The 25,020-nt window shown below is 44.7% G+C and overlaps 1 protein-coding gene across 1 annotated transcript in view; it reads right to left on the minus strand.

The window, feature by feature from the left end:
- The window catches only part of ints6l (integrator complex subunit 6 like), a 203,486-nt gene that overhangs the window by 32,493 nt on the left and 145,973 nt on the right, over positions 1-25,020 (minus strand). The window contains exon 9 of the mRNA XM_041195994.1: positions 18,888-19,020. Within this exon, the coding sequence (XP_041051928.1) occupies positions 18,888-19,020 (133 nt within the window). The remainder of the gene's footprint in view (positions 1-18,887; positions 19,021-25,020) is intronic.

The raw sequence follows: 25,020 nt of genomic DNA on the forward strand, positions 1-25,020 counted from the left end.
TCACTTCTAAGTCATTCACCATCTTGGCTAGGGAATACATCACTGCTCCCTCACTGCCACTGACTCAACATCCTATAATGTACTACTGAACACCATCATGTAGACTCCAATGATTCAAGAAGGCAGCCCAGCACAACCTTCTCAGGGTAACTAGGGACAGGCATTAATGCCAATCTGCTAGCGACATCCACACTCCAGGACAGATTTTTTAAAAATACTCTGTATTAAGCAATAAATTTTATATCAAAATGGTTAAGCATTTAATTTTTCACAAATCGTTTCCCAATATAGCTTGATCTACACACGTGTTACAATCCTATTAGGGACCATTAACGTTTAAAGAATAAATCCGAACACTCAGCAATTAACTGACAGAACTACGCCAAGGATTTCATATTTTTTAAACAAAAATAAATTTTATTATAAATAAGAATAATTTAAAAAAGCAAGCATTATTAACTTAACACTAGAGTTTGTAATGACTTACAATATGAACTCAGTTCTTTTTGTTTTACTTCCCCCAAGAATTCCCTTATACACAATATTGAAGTTCATTCACTTCTTTAGGACACAAACCCAAAGATATGTCATAGCCTTCCGGAATTCTTGTTAATTCTCCTCCTTTTTCCAGCTATCCTCCGAGTTAGGATTCTATTGTGGTCCTTCCATTAACTTTTTGGCTACCGTTATGATCTTTGACCAGAGCCCCAGGTTTTCGGTAAGATTCACCCAAGGGCCAATAACTTTTTATTAAGTAGACAAAGCTTGAGATTCAAGACACTTACCAAGTGAATAAAGCCACCACAAGTTTTGTACAAACTAAAGATAAATTTTACAATACAAGGTCAGAAAGATAAAATAATTTACAATATCTATCTTCTGCTCTAACATTCAGGGTAAATATGAGGTGCATGTGAATTAACGGGCAAACTGTGGTCGAATACACCACACAGCACAATAAATGACAGAAGCGACCAAGACAGGGTCCACGGATTTCTCAATAACCCAACTAAACAACAGTAAACACGGAGTCAATAATCTCTCTCTCAAGGGATTCCAGTCTTCACCTTCAAAGATGTCGTCTTGGAATTATCTCCAAAAGTCAATCCAACTCAAGTGGCATCAACAATGCCCCTCCTCGCAGGGTTTCAATCTAGTCTCCCAAGATTCCCTTCCCCTGGATTCCCGAATATGCACTCAAGCACCAAATCACAAGCACAACTTCAGCTCTTTGGCCGCACCAAACAGAATACTGCTGCTCCTTTGCCCCAGCAGCCCACACCACAAGTTATCAACCTTCAGCTGCCTTCTTCACTTAAAGTCTGCTCCCTGCAGCCCTTTTGCTGTTTGGAGCCGACTTTTCTACTCCCCTCTTTTTAACCGAACTGGGACCTTTGCCTGACACCTCTCCCTTTGGGACTCTCCCTGCCCCTGCCTGGGACTCTTGCCTTCTAAGGTACTCCATTCCAAGTCACCTAACCTGGGATTTTGCACAAGCAGACTGGTCCCAAAGACCATAAAAATGGCGATCTGCATACATGCAGCCTGCCCACCGTCTGCGCTTGCGTGAAACCTCCGAGGCCCAACAGGAGTTGAAGTTCTCCACCTCCACTCTCAATGTTAAGGTAAGTGTGACTTTCATAACTCCTTTGCCTTGGAAAGAATCACAGAATCTTAACAGCACAGGAGGCCATTCGGCCTACCATGTTTATACCGGCTCTCCAAATGAACATTATGACTTAGTGCCATTGCCCTGCCTTTTCCCTGTACCCCTGCACATTGTTTCTAAGCAAATAGTCATCTAATGCCCTCCTGAATGCCTTGATTGAACCTGCCTCCATCAACTTCCAGGCAGTGCATTCCAAACCCTAACTACTCACTGTGTGAAGAAGTTTTTTCTCACGTCACACTTGCTTCATTTGCAAATCACTTTAAATCTGTGCTCTCTCATTCTTAATCCTTTTACAAGTAGGAATAGCTTCTCCCTATCTACTCTGTCCAGCTCCCTCATGATTTTGAACATCTCTGTCAAATCTCCTCTCAGCCTTCTTCTTTCCAATGAGAACACTCCCAACTTCTCCAATCTATCCCTGGAACCATTCTTGTAAACCTCTTCTGCACTCTCTCCAATGTGCTCATGTCCTTCCTATAACGTGGTGCCCAGAACTGTACACAATATTCCAGCTGAGGTCTAACGAGTATCTTATATAAATTCAGCATAACCTCCCTGCTCTTGTATTCTCCTACTAATAAAGCCCAGGATACTGTATGGTTTATTAACTGCTCTCCCCACCTGTCCTGCCACCTTCAATGATCCATGCACATACACACCCAAGTCTTTCTGTTCCTGCGCCCCTTTCAAAATTCCACCCTTTATTTTACATTGTCTGTCCATGTTCTTCCTACCAAAATGCATCATCTCACACTTCTCCACATGGAACTTCATCTGCCACCTATCTACCCACTCCAACTTGTTTATGTCCTCTTGAAGTTCTACACCATCCTCCTCACAGTTCACAACACTCCCAAGCTTCTTATCATCCACAAGCTTTGAAATTGTCCCTTGCACACTAAGATCTAGATCATTAATATACATCAGGAAAAGCAAGGGTCCCAATGCCGACCCTTGGGGAACTCCACTACAAACCTTCCTCCAGCCTGAAAAGTCTCCATTGACCATTACTAGCTGCTTCCTATTTTTCAGCCAATTCTGCATCCTATGGCCACTGTCCTTTTTATTCCATGAGCAATAAATTTTCTCACAAGTCGGTTGTGTGGCACTGTGTCAAATTCCTTTTCAAAGTCCATGTACACCACATCAACAGTATTACCTTCATCGACCTTTTCTGTTACCTCTTCAAAAAACTCCAGCAAGTTAGTTAAACATGATTTCCCCTTTAGAAACCCATGCTGGCTCTTCCTTATCAACCCATATTTTCCGATGTGACTACTATGTTACCTGAATAATTGTCTCTAGAATCTTGCCCACCACTGAAGTTAAACTGACTGGTCTGTAATTGCTGGGCTTATCCTTACAACCTTTTTTGAACAAGGACATAATGTTTGCAATTCTCCAGTCCTCTGGCACCTCCCGAGTCTAGGGAAGACTGAAAGATTACAGCCAGTGCCGCTGCAATTTCTACTCTCACATCCTTCAATATCCTTGAATGCATCTCATGTGGTCCCGGTGCCTTGTCAACTTTAAGTACCAACAGTCTATTCAACACTTGCTCCTTATCAATTTTGAACCCTTCTAGTGACAGAGTTTCCTCATCTGTCACCTTAGCCTGGGTAGCATCTACCTCCTTGGTAAAGATCTCAGCCATGGCCCCTTCATCCATGTGTAAATTCCCTTTTAGGTACCTAAACGGTCCTACTCCTTTTACCACCCTTTTACTATTTATATGCCTACAGGAGACTTTGGGATTCCCCTTTATGTTGGCTGCCAGTCTTTTCTCATAATTCCTCTTCACTTCTCTAATATGCTTTATCACCTCCCCTCTGAACCTTCTATATTACTCTTGGTTCTCAATTGTATTTTCTACCTGACGCTTGTCATAAGCGCACTAGGTTATCAGTGAAGGTTTCTTTACAATGGTTTTACAAGTTCTTCACAAAAGTACTTATTATAAACTTCTAACAAATAGCTTATTGCATACTATACAGATAAACTTTTCATTTTGTTCCACAATTACACATGTCATATTATAAAGTTACAAAGGCTTGACCAAAACAAAAGCCAGTCATGTAACAAGTAGGATTAGCAGAATCTAAACATCACAAAATTGTCATAATTCAGAAGTTGTGTTCTTTCTCCCTACGCCTGTTCTTTAACTCAGCAAAGAATGTTTCATTTAAGTCCACAGCCCAATTGTCATCCCTTTCGCAGCTGGAGGTGTAATTCCATCTTTAAAGCCCATTTTCCAACTCAAACGTGGTAAATTCTCATTGAGAAAACAAGGTCAAAATGGCTTCTTTGTGCACCAACAACTTATTTCTCCTCTGATCAAAATCTCTTTTAGCCATTTCAGGGATGTTATTGAGATTTTTTTCTCCTGATTCCATCCTAAACAGGTCTTATTTAATTATTTTTGAGCAACGTCAACCGCTTCCTCACTCTGGATTTTTATTCTTCTTTCTAATACATTAAGTCTTCCACACAAGTCACGAACCACATCATTCCAGTCCTCTGGGAGTTTTAAATGGTCTGTTGCGAACTGTCCATTTGCCTGGATTCCTGCTGCTGTACTCTGTCTCGGCACTGGCAAGCACTTCTAATTCGGTGTCCGCAGTCGTTAACCCTTCTGGATTATTTTGCAGTCTTCATCGTTTCCAATGAAAATTCTTCATTTTCAATTCTGCAGACACTTCTGTTGCTTCTGTTCTATCCATTACCGAGATGGATACATCAGTATTGTTACAGGGATCTGTTTTGCAGCTCAACTGGATTACAATGGGCAATAAAACAGAAAATGCTGGAACATCTCATTAAGAATTGTGTAGACTCCTCTTCAGGTCTGAAGTTATACAGAGTCAAAACGTTAACTGTTTCTCTCTCCACAGATGCTGCCAGACCAACTGAGTTTTTCCAGCATTTTCTGTTTTTATTTCAGATTTCCAGCAATTGCAGTATTCCACTTTTATTATCCTTGCCCATTGCAAGGAGTTTTCATTCATAGGACCAGCTTCGGAACTGTGACACTCCATCCCAGGTTCTGGGAAAACTACACTGCCCGCTGTATCATTGCCCAACATAAAGTCTACATTTTTAATAGGTAATTTTGGAACAATTCCAACCACACAAGGCCCCTTCACTGCTGCACAACTTAAATTCGCTTTATGCAATGGGTAAGACACACACTTGCCCCTCAATACCCTGTATTCAATTAAGCAAACATTCTGAAGAAAGGTCCAAATCCTTTGCTAACAATAAGCTATGAGCTGAACCAGTATCTCTCAGGTTAACAATTTTTCTGGCCTCTTTCTTGAATGAGAATGGAGTGACTTCCCCTTCTAACATCTACTCCTACTGTAAAAACATTTATGGCACTGGGTTTTTCTCAAGTTTCACTTGCTGATGCAACTTTCTCTGTGGAAGTCTGTCACTTGCACCAGGGCCACTGTTTTAACACATGCCCCTTTGCTGGTACTGAATTTTCCAAAGACTCCTTAAACATTCCTATTATTGCCATCAGTTTACCGTTCAGCTTCCAACAATGGGCTCTGAAATGCCCTGTCTTATGGCAATAAAAGCATGCTGGTTTCATTATATCACTTTAATCCTCTACACTGTCCTTTCTATTGACTGGAACAGCTTCTGCCTTTTCCACAAAAGCTAGACTCTTCTCTATTCGTCTGGCTTCCCGGTGGGTTTACAAATGGAGATCTACTGGTCCCTAGCCGCTTACGTGATATATCATAGCCATCTGACAGACTGCTGCTTCGTGTACCTAAGAAATAATACAGTCCTCCAGGTGTGATGTAATTGCTATTGGAATGCTGTTTTAAAATTCTTTCAGTAACATTAGCTCCCACATATTCTCAAACTTTTGTTCTAACTTCAGGGATCAAAACCAACAGTGCCTCAACATTTCTTGCTCCTGAGCAAATTCCACCAATGTTTCATTTGGTTGCTCCTGTAAAGTCTGAAATTTCAACTCATATCGTTCAGGGACGAGTTTGTACACATTAAGTGCTGCAGTTTTATCTACCTCAATCTGAAGATTGCTCTTCTGAAAGACTACACTACCCACCCATTGCCTTCCCAACCAAAGCACTTGACAAAATGAGAGGCCACATACCCTCTGACCACTTAAACTTTGTAGCCACCTTTTCAAACGAGATAAAAAATATCAACTCTGTCTTCAGTGAATTTAGGCAATAGACGAAGACTCGAGTCGAGAGTCATTGAGTTTTACAGCACAGAAAGAGGCTGCACACAGTACTCTAGATGTGACCTAAGGTTTTATACAGCTCCATCATAACCTCCCTGCTCTTGTATTCAATGCATTGACTAATAAAGGCAAGTATCCCATATGCCTTCTTCGACCATAAGGCCTTAAGGTGTAGGAGAAGTAGGCCATTCGGTCTATTGGGTCTGCTCTGCCATTCAATGAGATCATTGCTGATCTGATAATCAACTCTAATTTCCTGCCTTTTCCCCATAAACCTTGACTCCCTTACTGATTAAAAATCTGTCTATCTCAGCGTTGAATATACTGAACGACCCAGCCTCTATGGGCCTCTTCGGGAAAGAATTCCACAGATTCACTACCCTCAGAGGAGAAATTCCTCCTCATCTCTGTCTTAAACAGGCAGCCCCTTACTCTGAGATTATGCCCTCAGGTCCTAGACTCTCCCGCAAGGGGAAACAACCTCTCAGCATCCACCCCATCAAGCCCCCTGAGAATCTTATATGTTTCAATAAGTTTGCCTCTCATTTTCTAAACTCCAATGAGTACAGGCCCAACCTACTCAAGCCCTCCTCATAAGAAAATCCCTCTATGCTCTCTGTACCAGTGAACCTTCTCTGGACTGCCGCCAATGCCAGTATATCTTTCCTTAGATAAGGGGATCCAAACTGTTCACGGTATCCTAGGTGTAGTCTAACCAGTGCCTTGTATAGTTTTAGCAAGACTTCCCTACTTATATATTTTTTTATTCATTCACAGGTTGTGGGCTTCGCTGGCTGGGCCAGCATTTATTGCCCATCCCTCTTTGCCCTCAAGAAGGTGGTGGTGTGCTGCCATCTTAAACTGCTGCAGTCCATGTGGTGTAGGCACACCCACACTGCTGTTAGGAAGGGAGTTCCAAGATTTTGAACCAGCGACAGTGAAGGATCAGCATTACATTTCCAAGTCAGGATGGTGAGTAACTTGGAGAGGAACTTCCAGGTGGTGATGTCGCCGTTGTCCTTCTGGATGTTAGTAGTCATGGGTTTGGAAGGTGCTGTTGAAGGAGCCTTGGTGAATTCCTGCAGTGCATCTTGTAGATGGCACACACTGCTGCTACTGTGCATTGGTGGTGGAGGGAGTGAATGTTTGTGGGTGTGGTGCCAATCAAGTGGGCTGCTGTGTCCTGAATGGTGTCAAGCTTCTTGTGTTGTGGGAGCTGCACTCATCCAGGCAAGTGGGGAGTATTCCATCACACTCCGGGACTTGTGCCTTGTAGATGGCGGACAGGCTTTGGTGGTCAGGTGGTGAGTTACTCGTCGCATGATTCCTAGCTTCTGGCCTGCCCTTGTAGCTACAGTATTTATATGGCTAGTCCAGTTCAGTTTCTGGTCAATGGTAACCCCCAGGATATTGATAGTGGAGGATTCAATGATGGTAATGCCATGGTGAACTGAAGGTCAAGAGGTGATGGTTGGATTCTCCCTTGTTGGAGATGGTCATTGCCTGACACTTGTGTGGCGCGAATGTTACTTGCCACTTGTCAGCCCAAACCTGGATATTATCCAGTCTTGTTGCATTTGGACATGGACTACTTCAGTAACTGAGTTGTCGCAAATGGTGAACGTTGTGTAATCATCAGCGAACATCCCCACTCCTGACCTTATGATGGAAGGAAGGTCATTGATGAAGCAACTGAAGATGACACTCCATTCCCTTTGAAATAAAGGCCAACAATCCATTTGCCTTCCCTGTTACTTGTTGAACTTGTAGGTTAGCTTTTTGGGATTCATGCACAAGGACTCCCAAACCCCTCTGTGTTGTAGCTTTCTGCAGTCTTTCTCCATTTAAATAATATTCAGCTACTCTATTCTTCCTGCCAAATTGCATAACCTCACATTTTCCCATATTATATTCCATCTGCCAAGTTTCTGCCCACTCACTTAACCTGTCTATATCCTGCTGTAGACTCTGTCATCCTCACCACTTGCCTTCCCACCTACTTTAGTGTCATCCGCAAACCTGGCAGTAGTACATTCATTTCCCTCATCAAAGTCATTAATATATATTGTAAATAATTGAGGCCCCAGCACCGATTCCTGTGGCACTCCACTAGTCACAGGTTGCCATCCTGAAAATGCCTCCCTTATCGCAACTCTGTTTTCCATTAGTTATCCAATCCTCTATCCATGCCAATATACTACTCCCAACACCATGGGCGCTTATCTCATTAAGTACTCTAATGTGCAGTACCTTACTGAATGCCTTTTGGAAATCCAAATATATTACATATACTGGTTCCCCTTTATCTATCTTGCTTGTTACCTCCTCAAAGAATTCTAATAAATTTGTCAGACATTATTTCCCTTTCGTGGAGCAATGCTGACTCTGCTTGATTAGATTATGTATTTCTAAATGCTCTGCTATTACATCCTTTATAAAAGGCATTTTCTGAACGACGGATGTTAAGCTATTCTTTTTTTTGTGTGTTTTTTTGTCTCCCTCCCTTTTTGAATAAGGGTGTTACATTGACAGTTTTCCAATCTTCTAGGACTTTTCCAGAATCTAAGGATTCTTGGACGATGACTACCAATGCATCCATTATCTCTGTAGCTACTTCCTTTAATATCTTTGGATGCAACCCATCAGGTCCTGGAGACTTATTGGCCTTTAGCACTATCACTAGTACTTTTTCTCTTGTGATATTTATTGTATTTATTTCCTCCCCCCATTTGCCCCTTGATTATGTAGTAGTTTTGGTATGCTATTATCTTCTACCATGAAGACTGATGCAAAGTACTTATTCAACTCCTCTGCCGTTTCTTCATTCTCTCAGGGGTCTATGTTCACTTTGCCCTCTCCCTTCCTTTTTATATATTTAAAAAAACTCTTACTGTCCATTTTTATATTACTTGCTAGTTTACACTCAAAAATTTATTTTCTTCTTTTGTTGGTTTTTAAAACTTTCCCAATCCTCTGGCTTACTGCTAACCTTTGCCACATTGTATGTTTTTCTTTCAATTTGAAACTATCCTTAACTTCCTTGATTAACCATGGTTGGATTATCCCCTTCCTAGAATCCTTCTTTTTCACTGGGATATATCTTTGTTGTGAATCATGAGCTATTTTCTGAAACGTCTGCCATTGTTCATCAACCGTCTTTTCTGCTAAACTCCTTCTGCAATCACTCCAGCCAACTCTGCCTCATTCCTTTGTTATTTCACTTATTCAATTTTAGCACAGATGTTTCCAAACTAAGTTTCTCACTCACAAACTGAATGCTAAATTCTACCATGTTATGGTCTCTGTTTCCTAGGGGATCTAAAGCTACCTCATTACACATTACCAGATCCAAAATAGCCTGACCCCTGGTTGGATCCACAACATATTGTTCTAGGAAACTGTCCCAAATTCACTATGAATTCTTGCTCGTGTCTACCTCTGCCAATTTGATTTTCCTAATCTACATGAAGATTAAAGTCACTCATGATTATTGATTAATTTACATGCCCTCATTATCTCCTGATTTATTCTCTGTCCTACAGTATAGCTACTGTTAGGGGGCATATAGACTACTCCCCTTGTTATTTTTTACCTTCACCAATATGGATTCTACATCTTCCGATCCAATATAATTTCTTGCTATCGTACTTATTCCATCCTGTACTAACAAAGCTACCCCACCACCCTTTTGTTCCTGCCTGTCCTTTACAAAAGTCAGATACCCCTGAATACTTAGCTCCCAGCTTTGATCTCCTTGTAACCATGTCTCTGTAATGGCTATACGATCATACCCATTTAACCTCTATCTGTGCTGCTAATTCATTTTGTTCTGAATACTACATGCATGTAGGTAAAGAGCCATTAATTTTGCCTTTTTACCATTTTTCCCCTTGGACCCTTTTTTGCTGCTGCTTTTTATTAATGTTTGTACACTCTGTCCCTTCCTGTCACACTCTGGATATCAATACCAAAATAGCTGCCCTACAATGCTGCCGTAGCCTTTTGGTTTGTTAGCCTATGCATCCCCTCCCTCCCCACCTACTTAAATAGCTTATCTACCTGTCCTGCTGCCTTCAGAGACCTATGGACATGCACACCAAGGTCCCCCTGATCCTCTGTACTTCCTAGGATCCTACCATTCATTATGTGCTCCTTTGCTGTGTTAGTCCTTCCAAAATGCATCACCTCACACTTCTCAGGATTAAATTCCATTTGCCACTATTCTGCCCTCCCGACCAGCCCATCTATATCGTCCTGTAGTCTAAGGCTTTCTTCCTCACTATATACCACACCAATTTTCACGTCATCTGCGAGCTTACTGATCATACTTCCTACGTTCATGTCTAGATCATTAATGTACACTACAAGCAGCAAGGGACCCAGCACCAAACCCTGCAGTATGCCACTGGACACAGGCTTCCAGTCACAGAAACAACCGTTGACCATCTCCCTCTGCCTCCTGCCACTAAGCCAATTTTGGGCCCAATTTGTCAAATTGCCCTGGATCCCATGGGCTCTTACCTTCTTGACTAGTCTCTCATGCGAAACCTTGTCAAAAGCTTACTAAAGTCCATGTAGACTACATCAACTGCACCACCCTCAGCTAAACAACTAGTTACCTCCTCGAAAAATTGAATCAAACTTGTTAGATATGATCTCCACATTACAAAACCATGCTTACTTTCCTTGATTAATCAAGTGGAGATTAATTCTATCCCTCAGAATTTTTTCCAAAAGTTTTCCTACCTCTGATGTTAGACTCACTGGCCTGTAATTACCTGGTTTATCCCTACTACACTTCTTGAATAAAGGTACCACATTTGATGTCTTCTGGCACCTCTTCTGTGGCCAGAGAGGATTTGAAAATTAATCTCCTCCCTTGCCTCACACAGCAGCCTGGGTTACATCTCATCTGGGCCTGGGGATTTATCCACTTTTAAGCCCGCTAAAACCGCTAATACATCCTTCCTCTCAATGCTGTGTTCAAGTATATCACAGTCCCCCTCCCTAATTTCTATATCTATATCGTGCTTCTCTATAGTGAATACAGATGCAAAGTACTCATTTAAAACCTCACCTACGTCTTCCGGCTCCTCATACTGATTGGCACTTTAGTCCTTAATGGGCCCCTACTCTTTCCCTGGTTATCCTCTTGCCCCTAATATATTTATAAAATGCCTTTGGATTTTGCTTTATTTTACCCGCCAGTGTTGTTTCATACCACCTCTCCACTCTCCTAATTTCTTTTTTAAGTAACCCCTGCACTTTCTACACTCTAGAGCTTCCACTATTTTGAGCTCTCCGAATCTACCATAAGCTTCACTTTTTTTCCTTATCCAATCCTGTACGTTCCTTGACATCCAGGATACTCTTTGGTCCTACCCTTCACCTTTAAGGGAACATGTGGCCCTGCAATCTCACTATTTCCTTTTTGAATGCTCCGATGTAGATTTCCCTACAAGTAGCTGCTCCCAGAGCACTTTGGTCACATCCTGTCTTACCATATTAAAATCGGCCTTCCCCCAATTCAGGAACTTCATTTCTGGTCCATATTTGCCCTTTTCCATTACTATCCTAAATCTTATTGAGTTATGGTCACTACCACTGAAATGTTTCCACACTGACAATTCCACCACTTGCCCAGCTTCGTTTCCTAAAATTAGGTTCAGCACTGCCCCCTCTCTTGTAGCACTGTGTGTGTCTTGGCTTAAAAAGCTCTCCTGGATACATTTTAAAAATTCCGCCCCCTCTAAGTCTTTCACATTTTCTCTATCCCAGTTAATATTGGGGAAATTAAAATCCCCTGCTCTTATTGCCCTATTATATTTACACTTCTCTAAGATTTGCCTACATATCTGCCCTTCTATCGCTCCCTGTCTGGGAGTCTATAGTACACTCCCAGTAATGTGATTGCCTTTTTGTTTTTAAGTTCTACCTATATGGCCTTGTTTGAGGAACCTAAGGTATCCCTCCTTATTGCGCTAATTGACTTCTCGATCAATATTACGACACCACCTCCTGATTTATACCCCCGACCCCTAGTCTCAACTGAAGATTCTATACCTCAGAATATTGAGCTGCCAGTCCTGCCCCTCCCTCAGCCATATCTCCGCTATAGCAATATCATCATATCCTCAAGTATTAATCAACACATTCAACTCATCTGCCTTACTTGTAAGGCTCCTTGCATTAAAATAAATCCCATCCAGCATTGCCACACTCCCTTGAGCCTTAACTTGCTATATACGCCCCAACTTCAAGACTGACTTGGCTTTTTTTCTATACTTGTCTGTGCATCACCCCTTACTATACCTCCACTCTGTATCCCATCCCCCTAGCCAAATTAAATTAACCCCCACCAATAGCAATAGCAAACCCCCTCGCAAGGATGTTGGTCCCGTTCCAGTTCAAGTGCAGCCCATCGGACCTGGACAGGTCCCAACTTCCCCAGAAACTGACCCAGTGATCCAGGAATCTAAAGTCTTCCCCTCCTGTACCGACTCTTCAGCCACACATTCATCTGCTCTATCCCCCTATTCTTATACTCACTAGTACGTGACAATGGGTAATCCAGAGATTACAACCTTTGCGGTCCTGCTTTTCAATCTGCTACCTAGCTCCCTCATCCCTCTTTATACCTATGTCATTGGTACCAATGTGAACCACGATCTCTGACTGTTCGCCCTCTCCCTTCAGACTGCACTGCAGCCAGTGACATCCTTGACCCTGGCACCAGGGAGGCAACACACCATCCTGGAGTTACGTCTGCGGCCGCAGAAACACCTGTTTATACTCTGAGTCTCCTACCACTATTACTCTTCCTCTCTTTCTCCCCCCCACCTTGTACAGCTGGGCTCTGGCTGCACTCCCAAGAGGAACCATCACTCTCACCGTTTTCCAACACAGAAAAACTGTCCTTGGGTGGGATGCACTCTGGAGCTTTCCTGACTACCTGCCTGCCTCCTTTCTTCTGACTGGTGGTCATCCATTCCCTCTCTGACTGCACTTCCTTAATCTGCAGGGTGACCACATGTAAAAACGTGCTATCCACGTAACTCTCAGCCTCACGGATGCACTGCTGTGCCTCCAGTTGACTGCTCGAGCTCGAAAACCCGGCGCTCAAGCTGGTCAAACCGGTGGCACTTCCTGCAGATGTGGTCATCCAGCCTGCCAGCAGCATCTAAGACTTCCCACATACTGCAAGCCGTGCAACACATGGAACTGAGCTCCCTTGCCATACCTTTAGTTAAAATACTCTTACCCTAAATTTAAGACAAGTAGAAAATTATTTAAGTTTTTTTCTTTTTTAAAAAAATCAAAGCTAGAACTCTTACCTTTCCTTAATGTAGCTTTAAAGTGGAGAGAAAAAAAATCTCAACCACTACCTACCAATCAGCTCTCTGCTTTGTGCTAACACCTTTGAATTCTGGTGGGGTTCCTGTTGCGGTTAGCTGCTGCTCTGGGTGGCTCAATCTGGGCCTTGACCCTTAGGCTTTTATTGAGAAGCTCTGCTGGTGCCGTTCACCCCCAGATTCACTGCACTGTGGCTGCTGCTCTGACTTGGCTGATTGCTTTGATGTAACTCTTGGTTTTATCAAAGCTCGGAGTGGGACTCGATTCCTCATCCGAACTAATGGACTTTCTTTCACTCCATAACCCTAGCTTTTCTCTAGCCAGTGCATGCTGAGAGGTTTCTTTTTCTCTAAGGAAACTCTTTCCCCTTCCTTAACTCTTTCTACCCTTGCTAACTTCTCTCTCCAGAGTTCAAGTTCAAGCTTTCACATTTCCATTTCTTTTGCTTTCTTTTTCCTATGCAAGCATTTTCATTTCTTTTTCTATTCCAAGCTGCTTCATTTGCAACTGAATAACTATTTTGATTAACTTTTTCTTCTTCCAAACCCAGATTCAACTCTATTACCTCAATTATGTCAGCTTTCTTAGCCCCTGCTTTTGACTCTAACTCTTCTGCTTGTGCAATTAACTGAGCCTTGGTTAATTGCTGCAATTCACTCAGATAAATCTTTCCTCTCCAGAGAAGTCCTAGAAATTGACAAAGCTTTCTGCTTTCCATTCAGTAAAATTCACCGTGGAATTCTTGTAAACCTTAACCTCAGCAAGTACCAGCACTTGTATTTGCCTGTGGATTCACAATCCCACAACAGCCCCCAATTTATGTTATGGTCCTTCACCAAACCACCAGGATTTCAGTAATATTCAGCTAGGGTCCAATAACATTTTGTTTAAGTAGACAAAGTTTGAGATTCAAAACTCTTCCCATGTGAATAAAACCACAAGATTCCACCGTTTTGAATAAACAAAAATAAATTTAAGTATACAAGGTCAAAAGGATAAAACAATTTACAACATCTATTTATACTCTAACGTTCAGGGTAAATATGAGGTCCATGTAAATCAACAGGCAAACTGTGCTTGAACACAACACACTACACACAATAAATGACAGATATGACCAAGTCAGAGTACATGGATTTCTCAACAACCCACCAGACGACAGCAAACACTGAGTTAACCAATCTCACTGAAACTGTGTTTCTCACGATGGATTCCAATCTTCACCTTTGAAGATCTCGCCTTGGAATTCTCTCCAAAAGCCAATATAACTCAGATAGCATCAACGACAGCCAACCCCACAGGGTTTCAATCTCGTCTCCCGAGAGTCCAGTCCCCTGGATTCCCAAATATGCTCTCAAGCACCAAATCACAAGCTCAAATTCAGCTCTTCAGCCGCATCAGAGGAACATTACTGCTCCAAACGGGGTACCTTTGTCCCAACGGCCCACACTAGCCTTCTGGTGTCTTCTTCACTTAGTCTGTTCCCCACAACCCTTTTCCTGTTTGGAGCCCATTTCTCGGCTCCTCTCTTTTTAGCTGAACTGTCCTGTCTTTGTTCCGCTCTCTGGGACTCTTCTTTTCGGACCTCTCTGTCTGCTACCTGGGACTCTTGCCTTATTTGGCATTCCGCTCATGGCCACCTGACGCAGATTTTTACGCCGCTTTTGTTCTTGCACAGGCACGCTCGGCCCAAAGAACATACAAATGGCGATCTGCGCATGTGCAACGCACTCCCTGTCTGTGTATGCCCATAAGCCTGAGACTCGTTGGGAGTTGAAGTTCCCAAAGGGCAGCAGATCACACAGAATCACAGAGCAGAAGAGGCCCTTCAGACCATTGAGTCTGCAACGACACGTGAGAAACACCTGACCTACCTACCTAATCCCATTTACCAGCACTTGGCACATAGCCTTGAATGTTATGACGTGCCAAGTACTCATCCAGGTATTTTTTAAAGAACGTGAGGCAACCCGCCTCCACCACCTTCCCAGGCAGCACATTCCAGACCCTCACCGCCCTCTGGGTAAAAAAAGTTTTCCTCATATCCCCCCTAAACCTCCTGCCCCTCACCTTGAACTTATGCCCCCTCATGACTGACCCTTCAACTAAGGGGAACAGCTGCTCCCTATCCACCCTGTCCATGCCCCTCAATCTTGTCCACCTCGATCAGGTCGCCCCTCAGTCTTCGCTACTCCAACGAAAACAACCCAAGTCTATCCAACCTCTCTTCATAACTTAAATGTTTCATCCCAGGCAACATCCTGGTGAATCTCCTCTGCACCCCCTCCAGTGCAATCACATCCTTCCTATAATGTGGCAACCAGAACTGCACACAGTACTCCAGCTGTGGCCTCACCAAGGTTCTATACAACTCCAGCATGACATCCCTACTTTTGTAATCTATGCCTCAATTGATAAAGGCAAGTGTCCCATATGCCTTTTTCACCAGCCCACTAACATGCCCCTCTGTCTTCAGAGATCTATGGACATACACACCAAGGTCCCTTTGCTCCTCAGAACTTCCTAGTGTCATGCCGTTCGTTGAATACTTCCTTGTCAAATTAATCCTTCCAAACTGTATCACCTCACATTTTTCAGGGTTAAACTCCATCTGCCACTTATCAGCCCGTTTGACCATCCCGTCTATATCTTCCTGTAGACCAAGACACTCAACCTCACTGTTAACCATCCGGCCAATTTTGTGTTACCTGCAAACTTACTAATCCTACCCCCCACATAGTCATCTATGTCATTTATATAAATGACAAATAATAGGGGACCCAGCACAGATCCCTGTGGTACGCCAGTCACTAAAGCAGTCTTCTGTCATCACCCACTATCTCCTACAACTAAGCCAATTTTGAATCCACCTTATCAAACTACCCTGTATCCCATGTGCATTTGCCACCTTTATAAGTTTCCCATGTGGGACCTTGTCAAAGGCTTTGCTGAAATCCATATAAACTACATCAACTGCACTATCCTCATCTACACACCTGGTCACCTCCTCAAAAAATTCAATCAAATTTGTTAGGCATGACCTCCCTCTGACAAAGCCACGATGACTATCCCTGATCAAACCTTGCCTCTCCAAGTGGAGATAGATACTCTCCGTCAGAACTTTCTCCAATAGTTTCCCTACCACTAATGTGAGACTCACTGGTCTATAGTTCCCTGCCTTATCTCTATAATCTTTCTTAAATAGCAGAACCACATTAGCTGTTCTCCAGTCCTCTGGCACCTCCCCCGTGGCCAGAGAGGAATTAAAACTTTGGGTTAGAGCCCCTGCGATCTCCTCCCTTGCCTCCCTCAGCAGTCTGGGACACAAATCATCGGACCTGGAGATTTGTCCACTTTTAAGCCTGCAAACACCTCCAATACCTTGTCACTCCCTATATCAATTTGTTCAAGAACCTCACAGTCTCTCCCCCCAAGATCAATACCTTCATCTTCATTCTCTGGGGTGAAGACGGATGTGAAGTATTCATTCAACACTCTAGCGATGTCCTCTGGCTCCACGCAGATTGCTCCCTTGGTCCCTTATGGGCCCTACTATTTCCCTGGTTAGCCTCTTCCCATTGATATACTTATAGAATATCTTGGGATTTTCCCTACTTTTACCAGCCAGAGCTTTCTCATATCCCCTCTTGGCTCTAATTGCTTTCTTAAGCTCCACCCTGCACTTTCTCTATTCCACTAATGCCTCTGCTGATTTGCTTCCCTTGTACATTAAAAGTCTCTCTTTTCCTTCTCATCGTATCCTGAATACCTCTGGTCATCCATGATTCTCTGGGCTTGCTAATCCTTCCTATTACCCTAGAGGGAATAGATGGATGGGAACAGCACCACCTGTAAGTTCCCCTCCAAGTCGCACGCCATCCTGACTTGGAAATGTATCGCTATTCCTTCACTGTCGCTGAGTCAAAATCCTGGAACTCCCTTCCTAACAGCACTGTTGGTGAACCTACACCACATGGACTGCAGCGGTTCAAGAAGGCAGCTCACCACCACCTTCTCAAGGGCAAGTAGGCTTGGGCAATAAATGCTTGCCCAGCCAGCGAAGCCCACATCCCATGAATGAATTTTTTAAAAAAGACCTCCACTCTCAACATTAAGACAAGTTTGACTTTCATAACACTGTGACCCTCCACCTTTTCTTGACAGACCTCGCAACAGTAGATGCCTCAGCTTCTTGTTTAGGTTGCTGGCAGATATTCAACTGCCTTCCCAGAACTTTCAAGCTAACTTTGTTGGCTGCTTTCGGTCACAAGGCTTGTTGAGGACCACTGTAGATTTCTCCCACTAGCTACATGCTAAAGCAAATCTTCCAGCTGCTTTTTCCTCATGAAATCCAAACTGAGAAAGAGCCCTACCCTGCATTCCACACAGTGAACGATGTAATTAGTATTTTCTCTGCTTGAAATACAGGCCTAACTGACTATCAGCTCCTGTCAGCTCTCTCAATCTGTTGAGAAGCAATCTACACCAAAGCAAAGCTACAACTGCCTCCATCTGTTCCCAAACTGAACTGTTTGCTATTGTCAGCAAACACGCACAAGCTAAATTAAACAAAAAAGATTTCCTTTCTTTTGGACTCTACATACATCAATTAAATATTTTATTTAAGTGTAGACCGTCTGGCTCCATTACAAGTCTAGAGATGGGTTATTCATTGTTTAAGTTTTACACTTCTGCCTCTGACCTTGTAAGATAAACATAGGTTAGCTTTTAACTGTAATTAACTCCAAGCTTGTTTCATTTGCATGCCTACCAAATTCTTAATCAGGTGCCCTCATTTATCTACAGGCAAAACTTATTTTTCGGAATAAGAGTTATGTTCTAAAACATATAAACCATGAACCAGATTTTCACAACACATGGATGTGGTTTGATGGTAATAATGACATAAAATGAACAATTCCATTACCATTGGGGTGTCCCCATTAACAGGTCCAACACTATAACTTCACCATGCCAATGCTTCAAGTCCCCAAAGATAACACTGCACAATTCAAACGGGTCAACGGTCAGCAAACTGCAACCAAGGTAGCGCATAATGTCAAATTACTTACAAATAATAGACTGTGAAAATTTACATGGCACCCAGGGGGTACAGGGCAGCAAGCTAAATAACTCAAAACATCTGCAATACAACGTGCATTTATATCGTGCTCAAAGGATACAAATTGCCAAAGACACTTTGAAGAATGATAGGAAGAGGCACAGAACATAGGGCAGTTTAGGAGTCCAGCAGTGAAGTATTGAGGCAGATGAGTTTAGGGGACACAGTCCAAGGGAGTAGGGCTCAGTGGCTGAAAGCTCCAACACCAACAATGGAATAACAAGCAGATGCACAGAAGGCCAGACTGGAAGTTTGAAGGACGTAAGAGAAGAATGAGGATGGAGCAAGGTCATGGAGGCATTAAGAGACAAGATCACTGTTATGCCCAAAGTATTGAAAATCTGAGCGCTGTCACAGTTGCTAATTGTAAAAATACAGACCAAACAAACCAGCAATATTTTTAAATGTTTGATTCAAAGTTTCTGTTGGCGTTTTATTAACCGTCCTTTATATCATGTCAGAAACCCTCTTCCCTCACATTTATTCATAATCCAAGTCCATAGTACAGATGAACATACCAAGCTGTGGTAGCAGCACCGGGTAGTTGTAAGGCATAACAAAGAGATTCACACAGGTTAATGTTGTGCTCGCCTTAAGGTAGCCGAACGGATGGCCCAGGTCACTGTATTTTCCACTACTGCTCACAAACACCTAGGAATAAAGTTTAAAAGTGAGTCGGTAAAGCAAAGTACTTCATATTTGTCAAATCAATGTTGTTTTTGCAGGGAACACAAAGGTAAAAGAATCACAGAGCTGTGACAAAAGAGCAGGGGAACGTGATTAATTGCATAGCTCTACCAAAGAGCCAGTAGAGGCATGTTGAGCCAAATGGCCTCCCTCTATGTTGGATCAATCACTGTCTTGCTCAACCAGTATCTATAAACATTACACGATATTATCGTAGAGTTTGATCAAGTTTCAGCAAATTTCAGAATTCAATATCTTGCTGCAACAGATTCAGTTGAAAAGTTGTCAACTAAGCCACTGACACTTTGGACTTGCCAGATGGGATACAGCATACAGCCTGCTCCTAGAACCCTGGAGCCAAATCAGAAAAAAACAATTTATTGCACAGTTGTAATTAGTTTGCTAAATAACCATAATATCATAGCTGCTTGAGCTACCAAGGCCAGAGCTCGGCAAATTTTATCTGCAGAAGCTTTAAAAAAAAAATTGCCTAAAATAAAAACTATTGGGTGGCGCAAGGTAAAAATTCAGCACTTCTAAACCTTGGAATTGCCTAGTGTCCCTTTTTTAAAAAATTCACTCATGGGATGTGGGTGCTGCTGGCTGGGCCAGCATTTATTGCCCTTGAGAAGGTGATTGTGGTGAGCTGACTTCTTGAACCGTTGCAGTCCATGTGATGTAGGTATACCACAGTGCTGTTAGGGAGGGAGTTCCAGAATTTTGACCCAGCAACAGTGAAGGAACGGTGACATATTTCCAAGCTAGGTTGGTGAGTGACTTGGAGGGGAACTTCCAGGTGGTGGTATTTCCATCTACCTGCTACCTTTGTCCTTCACTGCCCTTGTCCTTCTAGATGGTAGCAGTCATGAGTTTAGAAGGTGCTGTCTAAGGAGCCTTGGTGAGTTCTTGCAGTGCATCTTATAGATGCTACACACTGCTGCTACTGTACATCGGTGGTGGATGGGGTGCCTGTCAAGCAGGCTGCTTTGTCCTGGATGGAGTCAAGCTTCTTGAGTGTTTTGCAGCTGCACTCGAAAGTAGAGTGTTCCATAACGCTCCTGACTTGTAGATAGTGGACAGGTTTTGGGGAGTCAGGAGGTGAGTTACTCGCCACAGGATTCCTAGCCTCTTACTTGCTCTTATAGCCACAGTATTTATATGGCTCGTCCGGTTCATTTCTGGTCAATGGTGACTCCCCCAAGATGTTGATAGTGGGGGAATTCAGCGATGGTAATGCCATTGAATGACAAGGAGTGATGGTTAGATTCTCCCTTGTTGGAGATGGTCATTGCCTGACACTTGTTTAGCATGAATGTTCCTGTCACTTGTCAGCCCAAGCCCCGATATTGTCCAGGTCTTGCTGCATTTGGACATGGACTGCTTCAGTATACGAGGAGTCGCAAATGGTGCTGAACATTGTGCAATCATCAGCGAGCACCCCCACTTCTGACCTTATGATGGAAGGAAGATCATTGATGAAGCAGCTGAAGATGTTTGGGGCCTAAGGCACTATCTTGAGGAACTCCTGCAGTGATGTCCTGGAGCTGAGATGATTGACCTCCAACAATCACAACCATCCTCCTGTGTGCTAGATATGTTTCCAACCAGCAGAGAGTTTTCCCCCTAATTCCCATTGACTTCAGTTTCACTAGGGCTCCATGATGCCACACTCAGTCAAATGCTGCCTCGATGACAACAGCAGTAACTCTCACCTCACCTTGGGAGTTCAGCTCTTTTGTCCATGTTTGGACCAAGGCTATAATGAGGTCAGGAGTTAAGTGGCCCTGGCGGATCCCAAACTGAGCATCAGTGAGTAGGTTACTATGGAGCAAGTGCTGCTTGACTGTACTGCCGCAGAGCCCGGTGGGAATTCACAGCAAAGAGTGCGATGCTGAGCACATTAGTTATGCAGTCAGGGGTTTCCCTACATACTACACAGTGGGGCAGTCTGGATGATTTGTGCCCCGCTGCCATATCCGGGCACCCTTTCAACTCCTTTGTCACAAACCCACCATGTTGACTGAGGAGATGGCCCAGCAATCCAGGGAGCTATGGCCTCCAAATTCAGCACTGCCTCCCTCAATGTGCTGCTGAATGCAGTGGAGGCCAGGAGAGGTGTCCTGCACCTGAAGAATGGAAGGAGATGGCCGAATTGTGTGGCTGACCCTGCATGGGAGGAAGTCACCAGGGTGGTCAGTGACCACGGCCTTCACCGGAAGACTGCCCTGCAGTGCCAGAAATGGATGAGCGACCTCATCCGCACTGCCAGGGTAAGTGAACCTCCAACTGCTCACACTCACCTCACTGAATGGTAGAGGGGACATGGGCCTCAGTGGCAACATGATAAGGTGATGCCTCATGGCCCCACCGCAGTCCATCTAGCCTGCAGATGGAGTGGCCACTGAGGGTCCCTTGACCCTTCCACACAGAGCTCAAATGCTGTCTGGGTCAGAGAATGGGGGTTTAGATGGAGAGCTGGGCATCCAGTAAGGATTCATGCATATGTAGTCACATAGAAGCCTAAGGGTCCTGTGTTCCTCCATGTTGGAGGCAGTTCATGCAGCCACTGGCTTTCTCCTCTGTCAATTACAGGTGCCAGCAGGAAGAGGGGAAAGCCAGAAGCAGCAGCCCTCTCCAGCAGTACCTCCAGCCCAGAGGGCTAAAGACATGGAGAGAGAAAGTGCACTTCTAAAGCCATCACAGCAGTCACCTGCACCCATCAACCCAGGGGCACACACCTTAGTGGGTACTAGATCTAGTTCAGGCAGGGTCTTGCATTCTGACACGTGTCTATAGCAGGAGGAGGCAGGGTCAGCCAAGCTCACCAGCACTCAGAGGACTCCTGGGGAAAAGGCATCTGTGACGCCTGAGTCAGATGAACCTCTGGGATCAATCCTGCATGAGATGCTGGAGACGCAACGAGAGACGGAGGAACATCAGGCAGGGGCAGCAGGAGACCATGCCCTGCTCTCTGATGAGATGTTCCGACCTGTGCTTTCATGGAGTCTCCATGGGTAGGATGGCGAACGCTATGGACAAATTTATCAGGCAGAACGCCCACTTTCTGTTGGAGATGCGCGCAGACCTGCACTCCATCGCTGTAGCCATGGGAGAGATCTTGCTATGGCTAAACAAGAGGGGGACAGGGCACCTCAAACTCCCTCCAGGTTCCCCTTCTCCTCAAGGAATCAGGCAGGGGCCCTCGGGCACCCAAAGGAAGGAGGAACGGCTATTGGACACCCCTGGAACCTACCCTGAAGACTCGCTCTGAGGGTGTCCAGCCCTTTGAAATCCCCCTTCCCTGTGATTCCTTCATTTTTGTCCTCTGTGATCACAGAGGGAGTAGCTGCCCCACAGCGGGACAGCCGAAGTAAGCTGGGGTTCCCAAAGCCTTAGGCCTCCAGAGGACAGCTGCTAAGGTCATCCAAGTTAACAAGACAAACTGGTCAGCAGGGTGCATTCACCCCTGCTGTGGGCGTGAGGGGAGTACCTAGATGAACAGAAGATTAACAAGTTGTGATTTCAGATGTGGTTGCATGGGTGCACTATATTTGTCAATGTTCTTACACTTCTGTAAATAGACTACGCTTGCACTTTAAAAGAGATCTGATGTGGTTTAATTGCGATTTGTAGCCATTAAGTCCATGACAATAGGCATGCCCCTCCACCATCTTCATGGGCACATCCCAGACCCCTGAAATCATGCATGTGCAGGGAGGCAAAGATTTTTGCCAGAGCCCTTGTGAGCCGTGTGCAAGAAGCCTCCTGCGCGCACTGAGCCTTTGCCCTTCCTGCACTCATCTGTTGAAACGCCTCAGCATTGTCAGTGCTACGTGCTGGAGTTCCCCTTCAATTGTCCAGTTGAGCTGACCTGATGTTCCACCCATCCCCGAAGGTCCAACTCCCATGCAGCATCTCAGGATCTCCACCTCAACCCTCAGGATATTTGCAAGCGGCCATGGTGCATGTAACTTTTCAGGTAGGGTCCAATACTTCCAGCTTCTCCCCATGACTCATATCCACCCCTCCATAACCAGTGGTGTGACCTTTGACCTCCCCACAGTCACCCTACAACCCTCGCCCATCACCTCGTCTCATATCTACAGGAATTTAGAAGAGTAAGGGGTGACGTATTTGAAACCTTTAAAATCATAAGGGGTCTTAACAGGGTGGATGCAAAGAGGATGTTCCCCCTTGTGGGAGAATCTAGAAATAGGGGTCACTGTTTACGCCCCATACAGGTGAATGTCCATGTCCCCTACCTTTCCGAGGAGCACACCCCCGTGACAATAGACATGCCCCCTTAATCCTGTCGACCTCAGAATCCAGTTTTACTTCCATGTCTCCTCCAACAGTCCTGAGAGTCCTTTCACCTGTCATCACAAGACCCTTTAATCCTCACCAGCCCTTCCTGTCAACAATTCTTTCGGTATGCCCCCCAGGACTCAGTTGACCCTCTGAGCCCATCCGCCCAACCATGGCCGTTCAAACTTGCGCACCCCCATCCACCCCGTTCACACTTGCTCCCCCCAAACCCTGTTCACACCTGCCACCCATCCCTCACCCCGTTAACACTCCACCACAGCTCATTCTACTCTCGTGCTCCATAAACCATCCTACTCATTCCAAGAACCTGGCAGCATCTCTCTCTCTCCTTTCCCTTCAACCCCCAACTTCTCCCGCGCTGCTTGCCACCCCCTCACCACCCCCCGGCCTTCACAACTACCCCACCTCTTTGTTCCTGGTCTGCCCATATAATCCCTGCCCCCTCATAGGCCATTGCCACCCAACAGCACCTCATGCAGCCAACCACTTGCAGTACGAAGAACCACATCCCAGAAACTCCAGCAGTGCCAAGATTCACATCCCAGAAACTCCAGCAGTGCCAAGGTCCACATCCCAGAAGCTCCAGCAGTGCCAAGGTCCACATCCCAGAAGCTCCAGCAGTGCCAAGATTCACGTCCCAGAAACTCCAGCAGTGCCAAGATCCACATCCCGAAAGCTCCGGCAGTGCCAAGATTCACGTCCCAGAAACTCCAGCAGTGCCAAGATCCACATCCCGGAAGCTCCAGCAGTGCCAAGATCCACATCCCGGAAGCTCTGGTAGTTCCAAGATTCACGTCCCAGAAACTCCAGCAGTGCCAAGGTCCACATCCCGGAAGCTCCAGCAGTGCCAAGATCCACATCCCGGAAACTCCAGCAGTGCCAAGGTCCACATCCCGGAAGCTCTGGTAGTGCCAAGATTCACGTCCCAGAAACTCCAGCAGTGCCAAGGTCCACATCCCGGAAACTCCAGCAGTGCCAAGGTCCACATCCCGGAAACTCCAGCAGTGCCAAGATCCACATCCCGGAAGCTCTGGTAGTGCCAAGATTCACGTCTCAGAAACTCCAGCAGTGCCAAGGTCCACATCCCAGAAGCTCCAGCAGTGCCAAGATCCATATCCCAGAAGCTCTGGCAGTGCCAAGATTCATGTCCCAGAAGCTCCAGCAGTGCCAAGATCCACATCCTGGAAACTCCAGCAGTGCCAAGATCCACATCCCAGAAGCTCCAGCAGTGCCAAGATCCACATCCCGGAAGCTCCAGTAACGTGAAGATCTACTTGGTTGATTCTCTACCCACCACTGCTGCACATGGTGTTCCAGGGTCCACGGTCACTGGGAGCCTCCATCTTCCATTCCATTAACAGGATGCAAAATTGCTTCATGCCGACCTCTGGCAGCCATGACGAGCAGGAGTGCACGCTCCCACCAGCATTTCATGCCGGCAAAAACCGATTTTTCAGCTCCTGCCACATTGGCCCCCCTTACCAATATTATACCTACCTGAAAAATCCCAGCCAAAATGTTTCTAAGCTTACTTAGTGTTGTTGCTTTGATTGGCTTTATTACTATACTTCTATATTGATCACATTGCCAATTTATAACTACCAAACATGTTTAAGTGATTATATCTGAGTGTCTAAT

The sequence above is a fragment of the Carcharodon carcharias genome, chromosome 9, assembly GCF_017639515.1.
Source record: "Carcharodon carcharias isolate sCarCar2 chromosome 9, sCarCar2.pri, whole genome shotgun sequence".
Taxonomy (NCBI): Eukaryota; Metazoa; Chordata; class Chondrichthyes; order Lamniformes; family Lamnidae; genus Carcharodon; species Carcharodon carcharias.